The 18,932-nt window shown below is 44.1% G+C and overlaps 1 protein-coding gene across 1 annotated transcript in view; it reads right to left on the bottom strand.

Moving 5' to 3' along the window:
* The window catches only part of LOC308306108 (SAM and SH3 domain-containing protein 1-like), a gene marked incomplete at its 5' end in the record, with an annotated part of 76,481 nt that overhangs the window by 12,056 nt on the left and 45,493 nt on the right, over nt 1-18,932 (bottom strand). Inside the window, 7 exons of the mRNA XM_080751008.1 lie at nt 562-663; nt 1,360-1,472; nt 1,644-1,730; nt 2,068-2,108; nt 5,079-5,128; nt 5,856-5,906; nt 7,007-7,132. Coding sequence (XP_080607134.1) covers nt 562-663; nt 1,360-1,472; nt 1,644-1,730; nt 2,068-2,108; nt 5,079-5,128; nt 5,856-5,906; nt 7,007-7,132 — 570 coding nt within the window. The remainder of the gene's footprint in view (nt 1-561; nt 664-1,359; nt 1,473-1,643; nt 1,731-2,067; nt 2,109-5,078; nt 5,129-5,855; nt 5,907-7,006; nt 7,133-18,932) is intronic.

Raw genomic sequence — 18,932 nt, 5'->3', positions numbered from 1 at the left:
GAACTACTTTGAACCGTTTTTGGAATACATACCTAAATGAATAATCTGAAAGACACTTTTCTGTCATCAAACACTACTGCTAGCCTTGTTGCCTAGGGTGTGAGACATGCCAAACCTCTGTCCTTTTCAAGATAGTGAAGTGAGTGCAAAAATGTCAGCATGTTCACTTTTTCTGGCTTTAGTTGTGCTCATAGAGGTGTGACAAAAAGAGCTAAACAGCTTGGAAGAGAAATTTAGATCCGGTGTTAGGGTATGACCACTTGTCTGTCTGAAAGTCATTTGTTTCATCTGAGTAAGTACAGTAGGTGTGCTCTATAAACTCAGAGGTAAACATGATTTTAGCACTTGCGTGGGACATGATAATAACAGATTGGTTAGTAGCGTAGGACATGATAGTTACAGATTGGTTAGTAGCGTAGGACATGACAGTTACAGATTGGTTAGTAGCATAATAATCACAGTAAAAATATAGAGAAAAGCCTTCTGGATAATGCAGCCCTGGATCATTTCAGCATTAAAAAAATGTAGGAGGCTCTTACGACACACTGAAAACAAACTTACATTGCAGTTAAAAGACTCGCTTGTAGGACTGGAAGGATCAGTAGTCCATTCTGTTGGTTCGGGCCTGCAGGTCTGTCTGTTCTGAGATTCAAACTCCTTCAGCTGCAAACAGAATAGCAAGCAAAACAATGAGAGTCTGTGAGCATCTCAGTGAATGATGCAGGTCTACAGTACGGTCCACTTCCTGCGCTGTACCAGCTGGTAGCCTATTGTTCCTTGAACAGCTGATCAATGTACAGTATTTCTGTTCAAATGGATGGTTAAAGAATGATTAAAGAAAAGCTCTTCCAATTTCCTATTAAAACAAAGTTACATTCAGGTCACTCAGGCCTTCGTCACTTTGTTTTAACATTAGCAGCACTTCTTCTCAGGGTTGTTTGAGAACAAACTTTCTACACATTACAGGCTATGTTGTTTTTACTTATTTTTTTAAAGTTTGTCTCGTCCTAGACATAATCGCTGTCATCAGATAAAATAAAATAAAACTCCCAGTAAGACTATCCTATTTTCTGATTGGCAGCCATGGGTATGAAACCGTTTACAAGAGGTATAAAAAGGTACAGTCTGTCAGGTAAACCTTCCATGCCAGGGGCTAAGCCTAATGGCAAGACCTTTGTCCCTTTGCATCAGTAAAGACATTAAATAAAACATGTGGTGATCTGTTCTTTTCAGCTGAATGACACCATCATGTGATGTTAAGAATACATTAAGCTCAACAATGCCACGAAGCAGTGACAGGAGGATCTTAGCGTATTTAATAAAAGGAACAGCACAAATATGGGTTAGGAGATTTTGTACCCGTGCCAAAGCTTCCTCCACAGAGATCATGTTTTCTTTCACCATCATCATCAGCTGGATACGCTCTTCATCACTCATGGTGATCTCACTCGCCACAAAGCCAACATCATCACCTGCTGGGAGGGGGGGAGGCGGGGGTTTACAAATAATACACACCTGTACTTTTAAAGTGTGAGCTAATGGGTGTAAGCACTCAATTTAGATGTTATTAACATTAACCCCCGAAAACATAATTTCTATGCATTTATTTTTTAAATAAGTGTTTTCCTTTTGACTAAACATACCTTTTGAAGTCTGACGCACGACAGCCTTCTGCGACTTGCGGAAGCTCTGCCAAAAAGACTTGTTTTTTTTCTTTCCGTCCCACTTTCCTACACAAACATTTGTTTTAACTTTAGTGCATTCAGTGAAACACTTTCATGGCTACAAAATGTAACTGAAAATATAGAAATTAAGGGTACATAATAATAAGTAAACTTGAAGTAAACATTACTGCCCTCTTTAAACAAGCAACGCAAACCAAAACCAGAGCAAAGATAAATAGGAGTAAAATACAAAACAAAACATTTAGCCTCTTCAAAGGACTGCAGGCCAGAAGGTTTAGCAAAATTCATTCTCTCAGGTAAAATGGAGATACTAGTGTGGGTTAACCAACAGCTGTCTAAACAATTATAATAACATGAAAGCAGCAGAAAAACCTATACTTACCCCCTGATCCATCATCAGAGCTGGATTTGTGTACAGGGAACCTACGAATCAAAGACAATATTTACTTGTTTTGAACTGGAACAGATGAAAGGAAAATCAAAAACACAAGTCAAATTCAAATATGTTGTCCCACCTGTTTTCCAATACTATTTTCTTCATTTTATTTTATTCTATCCTACCATCTCCATCAACATCCTTTTGTAATCTCCCTTCTTCCTTCACATTAAAAAACAAAACAAAATAAGCAGTCACAAAGGTACACTATCTGTCATGACACTAGCTTCATTCTGTTGTTAAAAAAAAGGCAAATCAAAGCATTCAAAACAGAGGAAAAATGCTCTGTGCTCTTGGCTGATGAACAGAGGTCAGTGCACTATAGCCATCACCAGAACAATGGAGTCTTTCTCACGTTCTGCTGGGGTTTTACAGCTCAACTCGCACTAACGTGGCCCCTGCATTCCCTGCATGCCCTCTCTCTCTCTCTCTCTCTCTCTCTCTCTCTCTGTCTGTCTGTCTATCTCTTTCTGTCTAACCCCCTCTATCAATCTTTCTCTGTGCATCTGTCTGTATCCCTCTTGCATTCAGTCCCTGCCTCACTGTGTGTATTTGCAGCTCATTATTTAACTCTTTAACTCTGTCTGTATTTCCCTCTAACTAAACTGTATCTTGGTTTCTCTCTTTGAGTCTGTATCTCTCTCTGTCATCAGCTGACACTTGCTGTAGCTAGTGGGAAGTGGCCTGTCAGCCTCTCCTGGCCTCATTCTGCAGGTGTCCCACAAGGGGGCAGTCCAACACCATCATCTCAGACCATCTGTTTCCATAAACAACCTTTCAAATTATCTGCATGCTCTCTCGCCCGCTCTCTCTCTCTCTCTCTTTCTGTGGCTGTTTGTCTGTCAGTGTTTCTCTCTCCGTGTCCATGTCTCTTTCTCTGCCTCTCTCTTTCTTCCCCCCTCATCCTCTCTCTCTCATCAGGCGTCAGCTGACACTCGCTGAATGCTGATGCCAGTAACCAATAGGAGAGGTCAGTGTAACATGTACTGTAAATGAGCCTCACGTTTTTCATAAACAACTTGTGAAATTACATTTTGAAATGACCGTGTCCCTGAAATGAGCAGGAGGAAAAGAAAACAGTGGATGCTTCATGTTTTGAACTCTGAAAGCTTTAAACACTTTCAAGATTCCGTTTGTCAATGTTTGTCAACGCTTATACAAGTACGCAGTATACAGTAGGCCTACGCAATGAAATTAAGTTCAGTGCACTGGCCCTTTAAGGCATGTAATCAAATCAATATGTGTCTGCGTTATTAGTCATGACCTATATTCCCCCTTTTTCTTAGTCTACTTTCCAATGACAAAAATATGACTAATCTTCGAAATCCATCAAAAGAAACAATAGGGGGAAGGATGTCTGGAAGGGGGGGGGGGTGTTTCCTAAAAGTGACTGTATGGCAGCAGGAAGTTTGAGTAGCACACGTGTCCCCATACTGATGAGCTGATAATAAATGGCAGTGTAATCCTATTTTATCCTCTTAAAAGCCAAGTCAACACTTCTATATACATTATATTGCATATGGGGAAAGAAATGTCAGGAACCCTCAATTATGCCCAGAAATGGTTTTGGTGGTTAAAATTCTCTTCAGCAAAACCACTTGCATCCTCCCGCTAACTTAGACGCTGGCAGAGTCTGCACTCCTGTCTTCCCTTCTGCTTGACTCTGTTTTTCATGCCACTTTAAAAACAAAAAGTGTTAATTCATCCATTTGTAAGTAACTTTGGGCATGTACAAATGGAACCTACTTGACCCTTACACTATACGTTACAGAAATATAAATGCCCAAAATGAATGTGAAGTTGGTGCTGGCTTTAATCCCACCGGAATTTCTCCTCCGTTTCCCTCTCAGCCATTGCAGCCATTGTCTTAATACAGAAACGACTGTAAACTAAGACAGGAGTGGACAGCCTACATCGGATGCAAACCGATATACAGTACAGCACAAGATTCCATAGTGGAGCTCTTAACATTAGTCATTTCTTACAGGATACTGTATGAAATGATACTCTACAGTCCTCTGACTGAAATCCATTAGGGATCCAAACCCAGGCCTCCCACACGGGTGATGAGATTTCTACCACTGAGCTAAGACAGAACTCCTGCTTGGGCAGGGGAGATATTGCTCTTTGAGCTTCATAAGAAGGGAATATCTTCAGAAAAGTGTCATATCCTGGAATAAATATTTATTCACCAATGTATTTGTAAAGGTCTCTAGTAACACATCCCACAAAGACTGAAATTCAGTTCCCCTAGGAGAATCTGTTACAGCTGATGAAAGTTGGAATCCCATTAAATTAACTATAGGCCTACAGGATAAAACACACCAAAATAAATATGCTACAAGTAGCATTTGAGGGGTCAAACTAGGGTTTTTTAATGATTCTGAATCCATTGCAAGCATTTGTTTTGCACAGAAAACATTCCTTGGGGTCAAGGCGGCTCCCACAAAACTTTGAAAAGTGATGACTCATCACTAAACAATAATTGTATGGGGGCTGTTTCTACCCCAAGGAAAGTTTTTTGAGCAAAACAAATGCTTGCAATGGATTCAGAATCATTAAAAACCCCTAGTTTGACCCCTCACATGCTACTTAAAGCATATTTATTTTGGTGTGTTTTATCTTGTATAGTTAATTCAATGGGACTCCAACTTTCATTAGCTTTAACGGATTCTCCTAGGGAAAGTGAATTTCAATCTTTGTGGGATGTGTTACTAGACACCTCTACAAACACATTGGTGAAGAAATGTTTTGGTAAGGAATTTATTCCAGGACTTTTTAAGATATTCCCTTCTTATCAGGAAATACCGCTTGTCAAAAAGTAGGTGTCCTACTTGAACTCTAAATGTAGTTCTATTGTATGTTCTACATACAAATTGGTAAAATATAACAACTTATTCACAAAACAAAGTTCCAGATTTTTTATTAAGTGAAAGCCACGATGGTGCATATCTTACCTTCTGTCCGTCTCTGGAGTGGACATGGTGCTACTGAGACCTAGGGACTCCTGTGAAGGCAGGACCACAGTAATCAGGTCCAGTATGGACACAAACTATCAAAACCTTCTACCAGTCTCATTTATTTGTCTTTTCTCGTCTCCATAACACATCCCACAAGAAGAGTGCTACCGTTTCGTTTTCTTAGAGTGCTACTGTTTAGTTTTCTTGTAATTGTGTTAATGTGGCTTCTTCCTGTTATTGAACTGAATGCTGAATGAAAGTCACACTCTGGATACCAGTGCCAGATACATGCGATGAACACAAGCACAACAGTCCTATTCTTACTTTGAACATTTGGAATTCAGTCATTCAGTCATTCAGCATTTAGCAACAGATGACCACACATTCCACACGTCACGTTCCTCTATCTCGCTCCGAATGTGTGTCATCCAATTTGAGGGGGGACAATCTCAAGGGCACCTTTCTCTCTCACCGGTATCTGAGCTTTCCTGGGGACAAATCATGACTAGGCACTTCCAACTGCCTCTTGTCAGGGTGAATCGTTTTGGGTGAGTCAAGAGAGAGGAAGTAACTTCTCCTGGGGACTAATGCCTCGTGTACAGTGTACTTCAGGCGTCTCGCACCGGAAATAGCAGATCTACAAGCTCACAAGTTGTCGCGCTGTGACACGCAGTGAGCATGTAGATCAGCTATTTCCGGTGCGAGACACACCACGCAACCAAGTACAAATCAAGCCCAAAAGAACACACATGAGACCGGAGCAGGGCTACTCACCTGGATCTGTGAGCGGAGCTGCAGTGATGTGGCCACTGAGTCAACCTTTCCCTGAAACACACACAGGCAGTGGGAAGTGGACGAGTAAATTATAGTGTCATCATAGTGCTGAAATAGACATAATATTTAGATGACCGAAGCCACACTGTGGAATAATACTGGGTATATGTATCGCTGCTGACGTCCGTAGAATTACACACAGTGCTGCTAACAAAAGGTGTTTGGGACACAATGAGTATGAAATGCAAAATGAAGCAGGTTTGATGGTGTATTTGGATTTCCTTCATGTAAATTGATAGCATACAGTGATTCACTTTTTGACTTACCGGTACATTATATTCATCTACAGTATTGAATGATAAAAACACAACAACCCATGCTATTTTACTACAGTCATACTGTAGTCAGACTGCATGTTTTCTACAGTATTGGACTGTGCCTTTGCACTGGACTTGGTCCAGACAAGTCCATGGTGTCCTTGTGTGTCGGTTTATACGGTGAAATTTGGCAAGTTGTCAATGTCTCAATCCCAATATCACAAAGGCAAGGCAAGGTTTATTCAAAGTACTTCACATAAAACGTAAGCTTCAAGACATTACAGAATTAACCACATGAAGCCAAGGACCAGGGGCAACCATTCAGAAAAAATAGATCTACAAGCTCACATTGTGAGAGATTTGGTGTAGAGAGAAATACTAGGTGACCTACAGTAGAATAGAGCCCTGGGGAACACGAGTCAACTAATTATAGAGGGTTTAAGGTTAAGGTTAAGCAAAATAAACACATTATGAAAGGATATTTCAATAAATACATCTGGCTGATTAAACTGTAATCTGTCTGTAAACTGTAACGTCAACAGTGTAAACCAACAATACTTGCCATGTCTACATTTTAACCACTTAAACCCTACAGTATATACTTGGCACAGGGGTCTATAATTGGCCCCCTCATTTTTCCCCCCACTCCAAATCTCCTTGTCAAAAAAATAGCTGATCTGCAAGCTCGCAGCGCTTTTTGAGATTCTACAGTGTAGATAACAATTTATTTCAGATGTGGATGAGTGGCCTAATGCATGTCAAACTGGGGGTTCTTGAAATCTAAAAGAGTGAGACTGCTGGGATAATATAACAGCGTAAACAAAACTTACTTACCGCGTTTGCATCTACCACTTTACGCTTGCGTATCTCCTCCATTCTTGCACACACGTCACTCACTGAGGTGCCGTAGAACTCTGAGTATTCCTGAGCCAGGTCATCGATGTTACCCAACGACCCATCCTGCCAAGAAAAGACAAGAGTTTCGTATGAGTGAACATCTGAGGGGTAAAACACTGGGTTCAACAACGTTGCCAATAAAGGTCTCAAACTAAACAAAGCAAATATCCATATTCCGGTTTCACAAACTTCTGTGTTTATACTGTCAGCAACAACAGCAACACCAGAATTCCCAGCATGCACTAAGATAAACACCAAGAATTATGGCATAAAGAGTTCTACCTAACAAAGCTCAAGCTAAACACCATTATGTGGACATACTATATACCACAATATTTCCAGTTCAATTGGCTCGAACTGGGATGCATATATCGTCATGCGTTTATCTGCATTTACTATCTTGATTCTACAATATGAATAAACAGAAATAAACTCCATTTTCATGATAAAAACCAATAAACCAATATATAGCTAAATCAAATAAGAGGAAAATTCAACAAATGCATAAAGTACAAACACTAATCTTGCTAACTGGTCTAGCTACATACAGTCAACAACAGCACACAAGGAAACACTGAGACGAGAGACATAGAAATGTGTAACTCTGAGTCTACAGACTACAGATACAAATAAAAAAGGACATAACAACCATCTTCAAGATAATCCAACGCTTTTAAGCAACAGGTCCCAGCCTAGGAGGAAACATACTAAGATAGAAATACTGAAACGATCTCTCTGTGCGTCTCTGACGCACTGTGCCTGTCCAACGGACCCCTATTCTTCCTGATCAGTGACCCCTCTCTTTAGGCCCTCTAAAGACGTGACCCTCGGGGACAGGGGAAGTGCTGTGTGACGCAGCCATGGCCCTCTCGCCTCTCGGTCCACTTCAGGAGTCACCAGCAGGGAAGTCAAGAGGCCAGTGGGTTTAGTCTACCGTTCATCACCACAGCACCAGGGACGTGCAGAGAATGTTAGAGAGGCAGGGTCTGAAATTTCTAAAAGGGCCCTTTGGTGGAACTATCGAAAATAGCAGACCTCCAAGCTCACAACGCGTCGCGCTGCGGAGGTCGGCTATTTTCGGTGCTTGATACCACACTGAACTAAGCACAATCAAGTCAATACTGGAGAAGTGAATGCAGTAAAGCATGGATTTCTACACAGAGAGGGCAACTCTTTCAACATAAGATGAGTTCAGGAGAGTTTGGACAAGGCAATTCTCTTGAACGCTGCCTTCAGGTATGGCATGGAAAGAGTGCATTTGCATTTCTTTCACCAGAGTGAAAACTGTATTCATGGTCTGGAGAGGGCACTTTTTTTTACAGACGAATAAAAGGGCAGGTGCTCAAGCCCCCGATGTTACAGTATGTGTGCACGTGCCTGCATAGCACACTGACCATGGGTCAGTCCTCCATAAATCACACATGTGTTGTCCTTTGTCTTGACACCATCTTAAAACGTCCCAGTACCTCTAGAAACTTCTGGGAAGTTTCCTACAATTGTGCTGCTACCTGATGTGTTGTGGCACTTCATGGATGTGTGGGGGAGTCATACGGATACAATATATCATCTTTTTCTGAGAGGAGTTTAGGACCCAGTAACCTTTGCAAAGAGTCCAGAATACTTAATGTAGGCTGCAATATATCGTTGTTGTCGGGTGGAAACCTTTTATGTCCAAGACCTTCCTTTTTTATTATTTTAAAAACGATTTCAAATTGTGAAAATAGACGATCTACAAGCACACAACGCCTCGCATCGCTTGTAGATCGGCTATTTTCACTTCTTTTGTGTGACACTTTTGTATGATGTTATGTTATGTAGGGCCTTTATTTACAAAAATAAAACATCCAAATTTAAAACTTGGAGATACAAGGTTTCTGCCCGACAGTGACGATATCCATTCCACACTTGGCAATACAGTATACTAAACACGAAGATGGGATTAATTTGTTTGGTTGTGTTAGTCTAAATCAACCACATGTAAACAAAAAGGTGACAATATTCTCCAACAAATATACCTTCACATATTATTGTGCAATTAAAATAGCCCAGTAGCTTTCAGATAACCAAATTACATGTGACTGTCACTTCCAAGTGGTCAATATGTTGTCCTTTCAGTGGCATTCTTCAAAACAAAAGTATCTTGGAGCATATTTTCAAGGCCATTTAAACATTTAGCTCAAATTCATTCCACTTCTTTCCCTTTTCATGTGAAGGACTCCACATTTCTGAACACAACACTTTATCTGCAGTTCATCAATGATGGTAATCAGTCAGCTCCAGTACAGTAGATCATTATAGTGTGTAAACCATGCTACAGTATAATACAATGTTTAACAGCTTCTCAAATAGGGGATCAGCTGATTGGGAAAACAGGCAGCATAATGCTATGTCTGTCTCTCTGGTCAGTAATGAGCATGCAGCATGTCCATAAACTGTACCACACAGAATTATTATCATTATGTCTCCCTCATTCCCTGTAGGTATGCAAATGCATCTGCTCAAAACAGTGGTCCGCTGTGAATAGCAATACTGTAGGCTCGCTTGTCTCGTGGTATGATGCTCAGTGACTGGCTCAACAGTCCAGAAAAGAGGGACCATTCATTTGGTAAATGACATGCCCCAGGGTCGAACGCTGCCTGAAAAATCTGGCTGGCTTTTCAGCCAGTCCATAAATGAAGATGATGGAGACAACGGAGAAGCACTTGGCTGTGCCAGGCTGCAGTAACTCTTCGGCTTCAAACTGCCACTGTGCCACATAAACAGCCTATTGTGATTAGACCACATGGCATCGCATTGCCCCGGGTGCTATTAAAGACTAATTTATACTTCCTCATATGATCTTGTTGCTGCTCGCCGAAGAAGACAGATATTGTGAAAAATGTGACATGCTACATGCCGTGTACTGTATATATAATATATACAGTATATACCCAAGTAAAGAGACCCACCCTACATAAATATTGCATAAATCAAATGGTGGTTCTGCGTCATATTGTCACTGATTAACAGGATCTTTGTGATATTAGCACATGGTACACAGTGAAATCATCAGTTAATTTATCAATTTGTAACTTTAAATAAATGGTACTACAGTGTACTGTACATAAAGTGTACTGTACAGTATACTGTACATCCCTGTTCATCTGTGCCACAGTGGCTACATCCACCTCTGATTTATTTACATCACTGGCCTTTGTGGTGTGACACAACCACCCTGGGGTGTCTGTTAGACGTGGCGTGGGTGTTTTTCTGTGCACTATTTATTTGGCCAATTACCCTGTTTAATCTTGCACTTCAAGTCAATCTGGATAAGTGTGTCTGTCTACTTAATTCCTAAATTGTAATTGTACATTGTGCGTATACATTATATAGACAATATACTGTAACCCCATTGCAATCAGCAGTAAAAAGAAACTGCCTTTAATAAAAAAAATAGGCCTCCTACAATGAGAAATATAAAATAAGAAGCTTCCCGAATTCTCACTCTGAAAATGCTCTAAAAAGAAACTTCCCTTTCAAAAACCTCCCCATTCATCAATATACTTTTCTTCTCCAGATTAAAGGTCTCCAAACCAAAAACGGAGGCCTGATCCATCAACCACAGACATATTTGTTCTGCTGCGAGGCTTGAAAAGGAGAGTGTGGGGTCGCATTTCTCTCCTGACAATGATTAGGGTTAGGGTTGAGCAGCATCTCGGAGGCAGACAAAAGATCCACGTGCCCCTGAGGCCAGAAGTCTAATGAGTGTTTTTACAGTTCATCCGTCTTGTCTCCTCTGTTTAGCGAACAAGAATCAAGGGCTAGAGTTTGTAGTTTTCATTTTAACTTGCTTAGAGCAGTGGTTCTCAACCTTTTCAGGCTGCGACCGCCCAAAAAAAACATATTTTAACTGGGCAGCCCCCAACCCTGACAAGCACTAAGAGTTGAGGAATTACATTTTGTTTAATACGGTTTCTATTGTAAAAATAGCAGATCAACGCGAGGTGTTGTGAGCATGTAGATCGGCTATTTTCACAATGTCTGCCTCTTATATTTGACAATTTGGCCAATTTTTAATTTGTCATTTTAAAGGAATTAAAAGGTCCTTACATTTTCACTTTAGAAATGTGCAGATACACTTAAACTTTGTTGGTTTGTTTACTGTTGAGTGAGAACCACTGGCTTAGAGAAGTATATAGGTGGGGTTGTTAGACAAAGTAGCACACCCACATGCCAGGATGTTTAGATACCTTGGAAGCTGATTTAGCACATGCTTCTTTGACTGACAACCTAACTGATGAAATCCTTACTGGCTTTAATGGGATCAAATCCACCCATCTGGTGCAACAAGAATGTTAAAACAAACAGCAAGGATTTTAAACTCTACCCGACTCAGGGCTGCTAGGAATGATACCAGAGGGAATGGCACATCTGGGCTGATGTGGTCGTGATTATTCCAGACAGGGTTAGCTGTATAACACTGCTCAACTGCAACGTCTGCGTGTAATTAAAATTCCCCATATTATATGCAATTCACACAGACATCCTACATCATTGAATGTTAATCAGCCTTATTAAACACATATGTCTCCTTTGGTATAGCCCAGTCATTCATTTGGCGATCCACCCACTAATCTAATTTCAGTGGAATGCGTCAATGTAAGACTCGGATTCAGCAAAGAGAGATGCCAAGTTGACAATATCGTTGGCTTTTCTGTGAATAGGTACTGATGCTACTTTAACAAACACTGTTGACAGGGAGGGGTAAAACAAAACAAGTTGATAACAAACTCTGAACTTTTAATGTCTTCATTAACCCACAACCAACAGCCATCAAGTCTGCTCAACAATAGCCTGTAGTGGACCCTTTATGGCTGTCATTCTAAGTGCTGAATGAAGATGTTTTTTCAATGAGATAAAGCCACAGTAGCAGCAATAAACAGCTGGTTCGTGCCCAGGCAAAACATAAAAATACACTCACCACAAGCTTGCTTCTGGCTAAGATACACAGGCAACGTCTTGTCCTTGTTCCTCAGTTCCAACTCACTGTTGTGAGTGAAAAGCTCTATGTTGAAACTTTACTCAGCTCAGTGAATGGAGAACAATGCACGCCGGAGTCAAGGGGAGGGGAGTCCGGCGTGCATAAATCTGAGAGTTTTTTTTTTTTGCCAGGGGGACAACCACATGTGACGATAGAGCTGTTGGGTGGGGCTCCCACACTCTCTCCAGCTGCAGCCCACAGGGACTGGCTGACTCACAAGTTCAAATAAACCACCACCTCTGCTGAGTTTTAATGTGTGTGTCTTTGTCTATCTGTCTATGTGCACATGTACAGTGTATGTGTGCTGGTGTGGTTGGTTAGTTAGAGAGAGTGTGTGTGTGTGTGTGTGTGTGTGTGTGTGTGTGTGTGTGTGTGTGTGTGTGTGTGTGTGTGTGTGTGTGTGTGTGTGTGTGTGTGTGTGCAATATGGATAATACATAACAAACACACTATTAAAAGGTGCTGGTTCTTGGTTAGGTATGTGTGTGCTTTTAAGAGAGGAAGTGTATATTAATTAATGAATGAATGAGCAAGAGACAAAGAATACAAAGGATACATTGCAATATTTAGCAAGTGTATGTGTGTTCTGTGTGTGTTCTCTGTGTGTGTGTGTGTGTGTGTGTGTGTGTGTGTGTGTGTGTGTGTGTGTGTGTGTGTGTGTGTGTGTGTGTGTGTGTGTGTGTGTGTGTGTGTGTGAGAGAGAGAGAGAGAGAGAGAGGTGGCTGACTGCATAGGATAAATGTATAATAAGAATAGAAAATGTAACAAAGCATACATTAATTGCTGTTTAGTCTTAAGTCTTGTGAACACAAGACTTGGTAAACACACATGCATGTATGAGCAATCGCTCATACATGCATGTGTGTTTACCTTAGGGAATGACAACATGAGAACATCTGAACCAATGCTGTATATTCCCCCTTAGGAATAAATGTGGACCAACATCAAAGTATCATGGTTGCTCAGAGAGCAAAGGCTTATAGGCTACCATGATCTACAGTACCAAAATTGTGGGTTCAAGTCTGACTCATTACCTTTGTTGCATGTTATCCACCATGTCATCCACCCATAATCCTCTCTGTCCCTCCCCATACTTCCTGTCTCTTTCCCCTGTATTTCCTTTAAAAAAGTAGAGTGAATTAAGTTGATAAAACTAGGCCTAGTTCCGAATAAATACACTATGTCTGCCTTTGTTGAAATAACTTTGAATTGGTACTGGGAACAACTTTTTTATTTAGTTATGATCACTTGATGATTCTTAATCCAACAATAACCAGCAGGTGGCAGCAAATAGCAACTCTTTGACAGAATCAATCTTACTGCCCTAATGACACCAAGTGATGAGTGAGAATGGCAAGGCTTAGTGTGTGTGAATAAATGCACATTTGAAGTTACCAAGAATAATCTAAATTAATAATGGCATCTCAAACATCCATCCTTCTCAACCTCTACTGATTAAATAAAAAATGTAGAGCCTAAATAGAGAGCCATATTTACAATCATCTCAAACATAGCTTATGCTACACTGTGTGCAATTATAACATGTTTTAATACCCATTTAGAACGGGTACACATTATTGTGTATCATTATTTCATGCTTTAACTATTGAAAAATAGCAGATCAGAAAAATCATGAAAATTTGAATTTTGACCTGATTCTATAAAGTGTCTTTTGAATCCTTCTAAGGTTTTTTGAAAAACGTATAGGTTCCGAACGGAACCATGTTTATTTAATACCGGAGGACAAGGTCCCCCATTGGGATAACAGCGCCATCTGGCGCTGCAACAGAGTAAAACTCATAAGCTCCCGTACGAGAAATATCATTTGTCGGTAGGGCTGTCAATCACAAACGAGGGCACCGCCCCCGAGTGTATATAAGCCCTGCGGGCTATCATAACTTCCTCTAAAGCCGCACCTCTGCGCCCGCAACTAGCGAACCGAGGGGCTTTATTCTGGGGGACCTTGTCCTCCGGTATTAAATAAACATGGTTCCGTTCGGAACCTATACGTTTATTGTCATACCTCCAGACAAGGTCCCCCATTGGGACTCATACACTCCCCGAGAAGCCATGAACCGACAAGACTGTCGTTCACACCGACCACACCCGAAAGGAGGTCCCGTCAACCGACGTGACCCCTTTCAAGACTGATCCGACCCAGACCCACAGGGCCTGGGCGTGTTTAGACAGAAAAGAGACCCTGACAGACCGAGGCCTGCCATATGCACTAAGGGCAGACACAGGTCCGCCTTATAATACTACAGTAATATAAGGGAAAGACTCAGGGTCCCCCCCCAGGTATCCTAGAGACAGTAGCAAGCTGTCCCAGGAAGGGGAGAGAGCCGCCCCACTACATAGTAGGCGGGGCAGCAGCACCTAGAACCGTATGCGCCATAGCAGAAGGCGCAACGACCAGGTGATAGTAGGTCGCAAAGGTGGACGGCGAAGACCAATTCGCCGCCGCACAAATCTCCTCAATGGAGACACCTTTGGACAAAACCCTAGAGGTAGACACACCCCTAGTACTGTGGGCCTTAAGTGCTTCCGGCACTTCAGACCCAGCCCGGGTGTAAGCCAACCTAACAGCATCCACAATCCATCTCGACAGAGTGGGTTTGGACACCGCTTTTCGCTGACGGGCATTCATGACCACGAAAAGCTGAGAAGTAGACCTGCTGTCCACCGTCTTGTCACAGTAGGCCTTCAGGGCCCTAACTGGACAAAGACAATGAAGACGCCTATCCTCCTCCGATGCAAACGGAGGAGGATGGAAAGCCGTCAAACAACAGGTTCCTTCGGGACCATTCGGTTCTTAGGAATAAAACTCAATTGAGGTTTAAGAAGAACCCTGGAGTCATTATTGAGAAACCTCATACAATCAGGGCTCAAAGAGAGCGCATGAAGGTCGCTCACACGCTTAGCCGCAGACAAGGCAAGCAAAAGAGCTGTCTTGAAACCTAAATGTTTCAAAGAGGTCCTCCCAATCGGTTCACAGGGTGCCTTGCAAAGGCCCTCAAGAACCACTTGTAGATCCCAAGCAGGGAACAAAAATCTAGTCACAGGTCTTAAACGGTCGACACCGTGTATGAACTTGACCACCTCAGGGAATTTAGAAAGGCCCATGCCTGACACCCCCAGGTGACAGGCATCAAAAGCCGCTAAATAACCCCTAAGCGTAGAGAACGCCAGACCAAGGTCCAGGCGGTCCCGCAAGAAAACTAACGCCTTCTGGGCTGGAGCCAAGTGAGCCACCACAGGTGGCTCCTGTAGCTCACACCAGTCCAAGAAAACATTACACCTTCCATCAAATACCACCCTAGTGGAGGGGGCTTTAGCACTCTGAAAAGTAGCTACAACCGCCGTTGAGAAGCCTGCGGCTAGCAGGTTCTCCCTCTCACAGGCCAAAACCACAGGTCTAGGGCCTGGGGGTCGGGATGGAAGATATCGTCCCCCGCCTGGCGCAGCAGGTCCCTATGCAAGGGGAGCTGCCAGGGGGACCGGTAGAGCAGTGGGGTGATCAGAGACCTCCACACTCCCCTGGACGGTGCCAAGAGAAGAACCTCCAGGTTGGAACTCCTGATCCTCTCCAGTGTGGGAAGGATCAGTTCCAGCGGTTGGAACGCATAGAGACGGCCTTCCGGCCACTCGTGTGCGAACGCATCCACCCCCAGAGGCGAAGGTCCCCTCACTGAGAAGTAGAGGGGGCACTTCGCGTTCTCCTGGGAAGCAAAGAGATCGAACCGAGGTTGACCGAACCTGGAGAAGATCTGTCTCACCACCGCATGGTGGAGAGACCAATCCTCGTAGCGAGGCTCCCCCCTGGACAACAGATCGGCGCCACCGTTCTGAAGGCCTGGAACATGGGAGGCTCTAAAGGACCTCAGGCGCGGTACGCACCAGAGAGTCATCTCGCGCGCCAGCTGATCCAGCGTGCGCGAGGAGAGGCCGCCTTGCTTGTTGAGAAAGTACAAGGCTGCCATGTCGATGTCGTCCGTCCTGACCAGGACATGACAACCCCGGAGAAACGGTTCGAAATACTTGAGAGCCAAGTAGATCGCCATTAACTCCAGATAACTGAAGTGGTACTCCAACGTGGCCGGGGTCCACAGACCCCTGGCTGAGCGCCCCTCGTGGGTGGCGTCCCAGCCCGAGCGGCTGGCGTCTGTGGTGATCACCTTGCGTGACACCACCACGCCTATGGAGACTCCACTCATTAACAACGCCTGGTCCCGCCCTGGGACCAGCGCGTCCATGCAGGCCTGGCTGACCACCACTTCCCTGCACCCTTGCAGGGGAGGAATCCTGAGCGTCAGTGTCCACCGCCAGAACGGTCTCATATGAAACCTGCCCAGGCGAAGAAGTTGCACCGCTGAAGCTATCAGCCCTGCCAACTTCATACACTCCTTGTAACTGACCACTTGGTCCAATTTGAAAGGAGCGAAGACACGTCAGGAACCTGTCCACCCCCTCCAGAGAGAGGCGGGTAGACATCGTGGTCGAATCCAGAGGTATCCCCAAGAAGGAGATCTGCTGGGAGGGCGTCAACATACTTTTGCCAAAAAGACGTTGAAAACCCAAGGCCTTCAGGTGGGCCAACACCAAGTTGGTGTGATATCCCTAATCCAGAAGGGATGCAGCCCCCCCCCCCCCCTTTTTCCACGAACCAGGAAAAATTCGAGTCCAGAAACCAAGCTGGTTCAGGTCTCGTAAGAGCTCTACTACAGCACCATTGCATAGTACCGAGCTTATTTCCTCACTCAGAGCCCCTGCTTACAAGCGCGAGCTCGAGTGTAATTACCCCAGCTGGAAGCGGGGGTGGTTCAAGAAATGCAATCTAAGGCCACGTGTTACTGACGTAACACCCATTGCTCGGATTGCACAGTCTCCAATGTTTATCAGAATACCCTCAAGGGTATTAAATAAACAAGGGTTCCGTTCGGAACCTAACCGTTTCACACAACGTGCTAACGTGCTGTGAAACGAGGGAGAAACCGTTAGGTTGCACGGGGGAGAAGGAACGTTGGGGATTAGCACTTCCGTATCCGGGAAGCTCCCCTCCTTATCCGGTGACGGCCGCGCCAACGGACGTGACGTCAACATGTTGAACGGTGGTGGAAAGAGAAACAGAAAGAGCATTCTGCGAAATACGGTTCGTTACGTAAAAACATTTACCCCAGCACGGGGAAGAACGTGTAAACGTTTAAACCAGATCTGAGGCCTTTAATAGTTCCTTGCAGGGAAATTTAGGCCAACTCATAATCCCACACACCGATAGTGAAACACTTCCTGTCCTGCACTAGAATCGACACTACAGTGCCGTTTAGTGTAGGCAGAGGAAAATTGCACATAGGAGAAACCGCACCACTGTGAACCGCAGTTAACATGGGTGGGAACCTCAGCATGTCTGCAACCCATTCTGATTGTAACCTGTCTGCATGACTGCAAGACTGGGAAATCTGTTATCGTGAGTGAGTAGAAAGCCCTGCATGGGCTTCATTACACTGAGCGGTTGCAAGCGATAAGAGGTTGTCCGTGCAATTGTAGGAGTGAGCAGGCCACGCTCGCTCAAAACACTTTTATTTTTATTTTTTATTTTTTTTTAAACTTGGGGACAAGGGAGGCAGTAACCATTTTCATTATCCCTGCATGGAATAAGGAAAATAAATATTAGCGCCTGGGGGAAGGAGGTCCCTGTGTAGTCAGGGACCCCTGTACCCATAGTCCAAGGTCATTTACGCCACCTCATCCCACAGGTTCTGTGGGAGGAGTCCGGCTCGGCGTCCCTGAAGAGTGTTAAGATGCTGTACATAACACTCCATACTCCTGTTCTGAACTGAACTCGGCACGACAGTGCCGCTCAGTGGAGACAGAGGAGAATAGCACAGAAGAGAAGCTTTGTTATTGTGACTAATAGCAAAACAGTGGAGCCCATTGCAAACCAGGGAAAAACCTTTTAATTGTCACCAGTCTGCAGGACTGGGACAATAAGTAATCCATTGAGTGAATAAAGAACCCTGCATGGGTCTCTATACACTGACTGGCTGTAAGCAGAGAGGAGGGTCCTTTGTGCTAGGGACTGAGAGGTAGGTAAACAAAAGTTTTGTTTCGACTACCATACTCTTACTGATGACATGGGAAAAAGCTACTGGGCAACAGAGATTTTCATTCTCCCCTGCGTGGGACAGAACTCAAACGTCTGCATTCGGGGGGAGGAGGACCGTGTGCCGTCACGGAACCCAGACCCCGTGGAGGGCTAGGCCCTCAACCCTATGTCATCTAACACACCCACTTCCCACAAGCCTTGTGGGGAGAGCTGTGTTCAGTGCGCTTGGGCGCAAGTAAGTGGTCTCCTTGAGCCCCACCATGTGGAAAAAACCACAGTCCGGGTGCCGCAGACCCAGGCCCCCTTCCACTGGCACAGTGGAGGGGAGAGCGGGATGTACTGGGGCGCCGCCGACCCATTCCACTCCTTCTGCATGGAGGAGGGGAGAGAGGGGGTAAAGGCGGAGGTGGGCGGAAGGATGCAGGGTCCTCGTGGAACCGAGGACTTGCAAGACTCACTTGTAGGAGGAATACTGGGAGAAGAGCCTTCAACCCAATTCCATCCCTCCTCATCCTCACTCTCAAATTCATCCCCGCTTTTAACAGCGTTGTTCGGAGGCGTGCCACCAGAACATAAGCGTGCCAGGAAGATCCGGGCTCAGCCAGCATGGCCGAGAACGAAAAATCCAAGGGGAAGGAGGAGGAAGTCGCCGTTAGTCACCCCCAGCATGGGGGCAGTCAGGCGGACCAGTAGGTTCTCTCCCCTGAATAAAACGGCGCCAGCCGTACCAGGGAGAGAGGG

Source organism: Nannobrachium achirus (genome assembly GCF_963921795.1).
Source record: "Nannobrachium achirus genome assembly, chromosome: 20".
Taxonomy (NCBI): Eukaryota; Metazoa; Chordata; class Actinopteri; order Myctophiformes; family Myctophidae; genus Nannobrachium; species Nannobrachium achirus.
The sequence above is the reverse complement of the archived record's forward strand: the minus strand, read 5'-3'. Positions and strand labels throughout refer to the sequence as shown.